At 45.3% G+C, this 9,513-nt stretch overlaps 1 protein-coding gene across 1 annotated transcript in view; it reads left to right on the top strand.

The window, feature by feature from the left end:
- Window positions 1–9,513, top strand: part of Rasgrf2 (RAS protein-specific guanine nucleotide-releasing factor 2) — a gene marked incomplete in the record, with an annotated part of 251,422 nt that overhangs the window by 209,328 nt on the left and 32,581 nt on the right. Inside the window, 1 exon segment of the mRNA NM_009027.4 lies at window positions 2,570–2,673. Within this exon segment, the coding sequence (NP_033053.2) occupies window positions 2,570–2,673 (104 nt within the window).

The following is a 9,513-nucleotide window of genomic DNA, read 5'->3' as shown; positions in this document are numbered from 1 at the left end:
TACAAACAGATATACATACATACAAGCACACATACATTCATATACACACATGCCCACATATGTTCACATATACACATGCACATACATGCATGTATGTATACACATGTGCAGATGCACATGCAGGCCCACACACATGCTCTCACACACACACATACCTCACACACATAGTGCACATACATACACACATATATGCACAATGCACTCACACACACATACATAAACATATACTCATACATAATATCCACATGCACACATATATACTCATGTGTATGCGCACACACACACGTTCTCTAAAAGGTACTCATCACCACTATGGATGTGCAGATGGCCCTCATCTTCTTCATTTAATTAATTCCGGTCACAATACATTAAACTGGTTTCAGTCCTCACTAACAGGCCATATGAAGGTTTAAAAATACTAAACAAATCAAAGGCCAACAAAACACTGGTCTATATAATTACCATGTAGGGACATAATTACCTGGAGAAAAGAGCACACTATGTTTGGTTTGCGTTCTTTCTTTCTCTTGCATATTGTTCATGGTACTGAATTACAGGACTTTTTTTATATAAGTATATATAGTATGTTGAACATATTCCTTTTCATAACCCCTTCCATCTCCCGTCCAGTCCTTCCCCAGGGTTACCACCGTATGCTGCAGACTTTTCAGAGGACCTTATGACCAAGAGGCTAGTTTCCTATTGAAAAGTTATTTTTCTAACCAAATCACCCCCATTCACTGTAATCAGCAAAGTCTCTGCCATCAAAACTGGGTCAAGTGTGATCTTGAAAAATTTAGTCATCAGTGTTCTAGGACTGCTGAAGGAGGGAGAGCCAGTCTTCTTTAACAGTGTGGATTCTGGTAGGGCACCCACACTTCAGGGGATGGCCCCATACTCAGGAGTCTGGAGAGACAGAAAGGAAGAGGAAGACAGACATGGGGAGGGGAGGGGAGACAGGGAGACTGGAGAACATATTGAAGGCAGATGGATCTGGAAAGTCAGGGGGAGAAAGATCAAAATAGCTATTTGACAATTTCAAATAACTAATACGAATACATTTTAAAATAAGTTGGCTTACAGATTTGTGAAGGGAACATAAGACCAGAACTCTGACTCCGGGCAGTGAGACCTGACTAAGAGTGGCTCTGGATAGAGCTAAGCTCAGAGACACTGTGAGCTCCAGAACCTTTGCCAGTTTGCAGTGCCTCTCTCCTATCACTTGTCTGTAAGCAGAGATAGCATCTCTCCTATGCAGTGGCTCTTCTTGTAAAAGAAGCCACGTTACTTAAGATTCTACACTTGGAGCCTGGTCATGTGATCAACCACATTTCCTGTCTCAGGGTTAAATTGCAGGCCATTCATGATGGCCTGGAACAGTGTGCCTGAGTTAGAACAGCAACACATATGAATATCTTTCCGTGGCAGCAACCCAGAGACACTCTTGTAAAACATGCAGATCAGAGTGCAAGCCTTTACAGAGTTTTGGACCACAGAATATTTTTAAAAGTGGGATCAGTTTGAAGTACTAAATGTTTTATTGATAACAAAAAGGTGACTAAGACCATGATGTGGCAGAACAGAGGGACTCACACACACTGGACCAGAGATGGGAATAGAATTTGGAAGTAGAAACTTTGCCCAGTATGTATAAAGTCCAAGATCATTATACCTGCCCACCCCACAAAAAGACACCAGAGAAATACTGAATTATAATAATGGCTGACATTTGAGCACTTGCTCTTGTGAAGGAACTGGGCTAAACACTTAACATTTATTAGTTATTAAGCATAATGTCACAGCAACTCTATTAGACAGAAACATGGGGGACATCAAAGACCAGTCGCCAAAGAAATGATATAATTTACAGAACTCGGGACAACTGCTTCAAACCAGGCAGTCATTTTGTTTCAACTTATTTTATTTTCAACTGACAAACAAAATGACATAATATTATCTATTTATGGAATATAAAAGAGATGCTTTTACATATTTACATTGTGGGGTGATTAAAACCTATCATCAGAGCAATCATTTCATGTACTTGCAAGTTTTCTGAGGTGAAAACATTTGGAATCCATAATTTTAGCGACTTTTAAATACTTCTTTTTCAAGCATCAGCTACACTGTTGTGTGCAGACGAACAATAGAGTGTCTGTCTCACCTACAAGGCCACCTCCATCTCCCAATAGAATTGCCTCCATGATGACACTGTGGCAAAGCTATAATCCACAGTGACTACAGTGCTTTTGTCAATGTTCCCTCTTGGCTTTGTATGTGGATGGTGAGAGGCATAAAGGGAAGTGTTAATGTCATTAGCAGAATGCTAGCTCTCCTCGGTGGCCTTTAATAAATATGTGTGCATTATTCATGTAATTGCACCTGTGCCTGCATTGGGCTGGCGGGAGAGTATAATAGGTAAGCAGAATTCACAGGTCTGAAACCTTTTTCCCTCCCTGCCACGATGTAGCATTTTGTGAGTTCCATAACGGGAGTCCTAAAATAAATGACCTTTCCCAATGCCTGGGGTCCAGCCCTAACTGCAGTGTGTGTTTCTTTTCCTTCAAAGGATTTAACAACGAGAGAACATGTGACAAGGAGTTCATCATACGGAGAACAGCCACCAATCGAGTCCTGAATGTCCTCCGCCACTGGGTCTCAAAGCATGCCCAGGTAATTCCGACTTTGCAGCAATGACTTTCAGTGATTTGTGTTTTGTTCCCTTTGCAAGTCGTTACACAGGTAAACCATCTCCTGACACACCGTTAGAAGCCTTGGGATTTAGAAGCTAAGGAGGGAAGATGTATGGGCAACATACAAAGAAAAACAGCCACACCCGTGGCCAACATTGCTGTCACATCTGCAGATAGTCTGACTGGAGCTCCCTCTTCCCTCAGAAACTGCCCTGGAGCATCTGGGGACCTTTCTCAGGGTCCCCTCTGACTGTGGAGCCCTGCTGGAGAGGCCTCCATTGTCAGTGGTACCCATAGCCTCCATAGGCAAACATGACAGTGACTCCACAAATACAAGGCCAAAAATACATTTGTGTCTGATCAGTGAGGGTTTCTCACCAGTTCACAGAATGTCTTACCTAGTGTTGTTTTTTTTTTAAATTTTTTATTTTATTTTAATTAGGTATTTTCTTCATTTACATTTTCAATGCTATCCCAAAAGTCCCCCATGCCCTCCCCCCCCCACTCCCTTACGCACCCACTCCCACTATTAGTGTTGTTTTATGTTTCCATTCCAAGTTCTATTCAAAAACTTCATAGAGTTTTTTTTCCCTGCATTTACAAAACAAAACCAGGCCTCTCTTTACCTTGTTAGTTCAGAGAATGCACAATTCTTTACTAACCTTATGTCCGGCCTCCCTGGAACTGACGTTGGCTAGTAGGCTATGAGTTGGTGAAAGAGACCAGGGCCCTGATTGGCTCAGATCAAAAATGTGGCAAAGTGTAAAGACTGTTTTGAGTTAAGCATGAAGCACAGCACATTTGTGATTCAGACCCCTCCTGTTAAGAACAGGAAAGGGCCCTTTTGCCTGCATACACTTGGCCCTGAAGCACACTTGGCAGACGTGCCATTCCACTAGTTCTGCGGTCCTGGGCACATGGCAGACATCTACTTGGTTGTTCATTTGAACTGAGTTTACAATTTAAGGCTGCCGCTGTGCACTGCCCCACAAGGTCACTTTCTGCCCTTTAGTTTCCAAAGGCAGCCAAAACACAGGCTGAGTCTGCAAATGGACCCACAAGCTGGGGTCTGCACTACAGTATGTATTGGCACTGCTGTGGAAAGGAAGCATTTTCATGAAGCACACATGTGCATGCATGCACATATACACACCTCCTGGGTATCTTGTACACAGTTCTCGGTCTCTGCAGGTAGCAGGGCTGTGCTGCTTTTAGCTCCTGTGGCACTGCTATCTTCTGAGGGACTTCTAGGCTGGAGAGTCAGCTCAGACCGGTCAGTCACTCACGTGGCTGTCACATGACGATGCATTTCAGGGCATTTTTGTTTTGTTTTGTTTTCTGGGTTTTCTCTTGATTGGCCATTTTGAAACCACTCACTCCACTTACTTGAGACATCTCACAGACATGGAATGATGTTGGAAAGAGAGCTACAGCTGTGACTTTGGGTTGCAGTATTCTTCCTCCAACTCTGGCCATGTCTGAATGGCCAATGGCAAGGGAAGGGACCATTCATATTTTCCTTTTCCTGGGCCCAGGGGACACCTTTAGGAGCACGAGATCAGAAGAATGACCCAGTTAGATGATCAAGCTCCTTCCCCCACCAAATCCATGCACAGAGCATTGCCACTATTATTTTTTCTGTCTTCTCTCTTTGTCCACTAGTGAGCGCTGTGTACTGGGATGAGTGGGGGCAACTAACATCCATGAGGTCTCTGACCTCAAGGAGTTTCCAGCCATGGGAAAGGTGGCCACTCTCAGCCATTGTGCTTAGCATTATTCCTGTGCAGCTGTCTTCCCTCTGGCTCTTGTGGTTGCCTCAGACTTTCAGGCAGAAGACCAGAGGCTTGGGGTGGGGGGTGGGGTGCGGTGGAGTGTGGGGACAGGCAGAGGAAGCAAAGACTTCAAACCCTTAAGGAGAGTTACCAGGCCACCTAAGGACAAGAAAACTCCTGAAAGCAACCCAGCCACAGTCCTGCTTACCCACCAGTGGAAAGTCAAGATGAGAGGGGTCAGAGAGAGTTGCAGGGTCGGTTTCCTGAGACATGGGGAAGGGACAGAGTTGCTTCTCCATCAGTCAGCTGTGGAAGTCACAGTTTGAGGAAGCCATCAGCCATATGCCCTGAGGGAGGATGCCACATAAGGTGTTTGCTGGGGCACAGTGAGGAACTCTGCAGCCTGTCAGATACTGGGAGAGTCTGGAAGTGCCAGATTGGAAATCCAGGACCTTGGGGAGTTGAAAATGACTCACAAGAGGCCAGACATTACCTGGGTCAGGTAAGCTGCCAAAGTGCCCAGCAGAGTCCTCTTCAAAATCCTATCAACATGCCCACAAGAGGCAAGCTAATCACTGTGCCTCTGTCACAACCAGAGGAGCCAAAGCCCAGGTGACCCACCTGCATATCACACCAGACTTAGCTCTTTCCCCCCAAGTGTCTGCAGCCACAGCTAAGGTGGACGGTTAAAGTGGAGGGAGCTGAAGGAACCTTTTATGCCACTTTCCAGGCTTAGACCAGGCCAGGTGTGGAGAGAGTCACACATGTTACTTGTGTGGACTGCACAAGACCGTAGTTGCAGCCAAAAGGCCCCAGGAGGGTAGCACCTGCGGACAGTGGAGGCAACTGAACAGGCCTGGCTAGAGGCCATGAGGGTGACTGGTGACTCCACTCATGGTCCTGCTTCTGTTCAGAGCCCGTTTCACTGGCTGCGTTCAAATAACCCAGCCATCAAGTTTCTAACTCAGTTCAGTCTTCTTACAGGAATGTTGTGGCAAACTAAGAAAAACATATTTATCTGAAAAAAATGAAGGATTTTTATTATTGAATTACATGGTTTCTTCCTTTTTATTGAGCTGTGCTAGACTTCACATAAATGGTCCTGAGCTTAAGTGTGTAGTTCAGTGATCACTGTAGTGACCAAATCCCTGAAATCCCATCCTGTTCAAGACAGAGAACCCATTCCCTAATAACTGAGGTAATACTCCAGGGAGAGGCATGAGTCTGTACTAACAAGGCTCTCATCACTGAGGGTGTGGCTGGGTACCTAAGAGATGGGGTGGGGTGGGGAGTAAAGACTGATTTACAATGAGACCCCTGCTTTGGCATTTGCTGGCTCAGGTTCTAGACATCTTCCCCTAGAAAAATCCAGATAATGGCAGTTCTTCCTGTGAGCCATGGGGATAATGACATGAGGTGACTCATGTAGTGGGCTGGTGTAGATGGCTGCTCTTGGGGGAGGGAGTCTGAGTCTATACCCTGACCTCAGGTAAGCAGAATGCCAGCCCTACAGCTGACTGGCAGAGCTGCTGAATCCTCAGAGGGCATCTGCTGCCCTCTGAGGTCTTTAGGAGATTGGTAGAAATGCTGCACTTTATCCGCACTGCCCAGCGCAGCGGCTTCTGAACACATGTAGCTGATTGGTCTCCTGCGGGTAGCATTGAGGTTTTATCACTTAATTAAAATGAGATCGCTATAAATACAAACCAGAGATCTGTCAGGAAAGGACCCAAGGCTGAGACCGGAGTTCTCGCAGCCTTGCCCCCATGGTCTCTGGCACAGCCATGGTAAGAAGCTGAGGAGGAGGCCCCTCCTTGTGGAGAGAAAACCAAACCTTTACATAATTCCAGTGTGGTAGTGAAGTCACAGGAGAAGATGGAAGCCCCTCCCTCCCCTGGAAGGAAAGGACCAGAGTGCCTCCCTGTGTCCTGCCACAGAAATAGGAATGTGCCTGAGTGAGTCACAGAGACCAGAGAAGCAGGCACTGGTGCTATTGATCCCCACTGGGAAGCTTGCTCAAGGATGTCTGGGTCAGAGGGGGATGCAACTGCCCTCCCTCCCTCCTTCCCTCCCTTCCAACTGTTGCTTATTTTGTCAGTGGTTTAATTAATTATTTATTTATTTCTTGGCTTCACGCTACGAAACACAGAACTCAGTGTCTCGTCAGAGGGTTCAGATGCATCCTTTGTTCTGGATCTGAAGTGGGGGTTGAGCCAGGACAAGCATCACACAGCTTTTGGTGTGGGTGGGAGAATGCAATTTGTAAGAAACCACTGAACAGGCAGCTGCTGTCACCTTTACTGACAGCTCTTGGCAGACCGACCACGCTGTCCTATCCCAGGACTCAGTCCCTCTGTCTATGCCCATTCCTGCTTTTGTCCATTGGCTTCCAGTAGTTTTCCATACATATGCCCAGCCTACCCTCCGCTCCCAAGCAGTGGCTCCACCTTTCCACTTGTGAGGCAGCCTCAGTGTAGGGATGCCTAACCACTGAGCTCTCTACAGAATGAGGATCCCCGTCTGTGCTTCAGGCTCCTCTGCCCCGCAAGAGTGCTTCCTGTCTTGCGTCTCCTGAAGATGCCCAGGGATGTATACCCCCACCCCACCCCCAATTTTCACCACAGGAAGGTGCTTTGATTTCCAGGGGAACTGTGTGCTGGTGCTCTGAACAAAAGAGGAAGCATTTGGCTGCTTTAGCACAATCTAGAGGCCAGCTTGAGGTTTGCTGTTGTTTTATGATATGGGGAACCAGGTCTTTTACGAAGGTCTTTTAAATGCTTTTCTTAGGAGGTAGCCTCTCTGTGGGGATGCTTTTTTTTTTTTATGTAACAGCCTTGTAATTTTACAAATGTCTCCAAAGCTCCTATTATTCCATGTGTCAGTCACTGTTCTAAGCTCTCGGGGGTAACTCATTGTCCCTGCTTTTCATTTCCGAAGGGAAGAAGGCAGATGTACTCGTTAGCCCAGCTCTACAGAAGAGGACACTGCGGCTCAGAGTTGGTTTTGTTTCTGTGATTACATAGAAAGCAACAGGCAGTGCCCAGATCTCCTCCCAGCCTCCTGGCTATGCAGTCTGTGCTCCCAAACCCAAAAGGATTCTCCATCTATCTAATCAACTCTTGGGGTATTGCAAGCTCAAGGTATAAAACAGGAGACTCCACTTCTGATACAAAATACCATGTTGACACTGGCAGTGCTTTTTGGTTCTATTTCTAAATATTACCCTAGAAACATTTCTTTCATGTCCAAGTCTGTTTTCTGTTGTCCAACACATAGGATTTATATTTGCTATAGATTAGCATGGGGCAGAACATTGTGATGTCCCTCTGATAATTGCTGGAGCACCACTCAGTTTTGGATATCAACAGGCATATAAAGGCCTTAAGAAATTCTGCCTTAATAGACAACTTGGAAGATGTCCCACTGCTCAAAGGTATCAAGATACCATCAAAGTTCCTGAGCCTCTCCACAGCAAGTCAGAGCTAACAGGGATTCTCAGACCGAGGTGATAAAATTTAGTCTCAACCTGAGATGCTAATGGTAATGAAATAATTCTTTTTAATACCAGGTTCATTGTCTAGTGCTTCAGTCATGCGAATGGCCTCATACATAATCAAACTGGATGATCTGTGAGCTATGTACTTTCTTACCCCTTCATAATTGCTGTCAATTACTTCTAGTTGTCCACCAATTCCTGACAACAAAGGGATTCTAGGTATCTAGTAGCATAAAGTATTGTTTTGCTCACAAACTCACCTTTCCCAAAGCAGGAGCCAACAGAGACTAGAGAATGCTCTGCTTAACTGACTTAGGCCAGCAACTCTAACTTCTCAGTCCCCTAAGTTTCTAAACTCATAGGCCGATGATAACCTTGGTCTGTACAACATTTGAGCCTGTTGTGGCTCTCATTTGATCTTTCTCATCCCTCTGAGTGAGACCAGGGACATCCTTTTCCCTCTTAGTTCTTAAAGATCCTGGGTCAAAAGGGACTCCAAGGGAAGAAACCTGACTACCTGAGCAGAAGTGTGTCCCAGCGTGCACATGCCTGCTTTCTCAGGGGGACCTGGGTGAGTGATCTGTATGGGGCTCTTATAGAGAACTGGATTACTTGTCAGACTCAAATATTGAATGTAAGCTATTATCTGAGAAGTTTGTGTTTACTTTTTGTGTCTGTGAATCCTGGGCACTCTCTGGGATCTGTTGTTGTGTGTGTGTTTGTTCGTTTGTTTAGGTTGGTTTTGGTTTTAGCTTTTTCCTTTTTGTTCTTCGGTTTTTTTCCTTCCTGTGTTGGATGAATAGGCAATCAAGTTTTCTTATTGAAAAATCCTAGTTTAATACTTGCCACATTCCCCTAGTTCTCTCTCCATCTCTACATTTGTCCTTTAAAGTCCCCTCAAGCTCACCAGGTTTCTCTTAGTAGTGATGAGGCATTTATAATGGGACCCATTAGCCATTGTGAACTAAAGTAGGCAGTTAATACACCAATGTCCTTGGAGGGCCACGCTTTCTCTTCTCTTTTGTCACTATGACTTCTACTAAAGTACTAAAAGTCAGTTTCCCACAGAACCCCTAAGAGCCTTTTGGCAATGAAAAGTGAAGGTGAAGTCAATTTCTTATCGTCTAAGAAATCACTAAGAATTAGCACATTAAATCTGACTGCTCTGATAGACTCTTGTGATTATATTCTGATGTTGCTTTTTGTGTGGTGGTTTGAATATGCTTGGCCCAGGGAGTGGTACTATTTGGAGGTGTGGCCTTATTGGAGTAGGTGTACCTTGTTGGAGGAAGTGTGTCACTGTGGGTGTGGGCTTTAAGACTTTCATCCTAGCTGCCTGGAAGCCAGTCTTCAAGCTGCCTTTGGAACACGAGGTGGAACTCTCAGCTCCTCCAGCCCCAACATCTGCCGGGATGCTGCCATGCTCCCAACTTGATGATAATGGACTGAACCTCTGAATCTGTAAGATAGCCCCAATTAATCATCCTTTATAGGAGTTGCCTCGGTCATGGAGTCTGTTCACAGCAGTAAAACTGTAACTAAGACAAGGTAT

The sequence above is a fragment of the Mus musculus genome, chromosome 13, assembly GCF_000001635.26.
Source record: "Mus musculus strain C57BL/6J chromosome 13, GRCm38.p6 C57BL/6J".
NCBI lineage: Eukaryota > Metazoa > Chordata > Mammalia > Rodentia > Muridae > Mus > Mus musculus.
The sequence above is the reverse complement of the archived record's forward strand: the minus strand, read 5'-3'. Positions and strand labels throughout refer to the sequence as shown.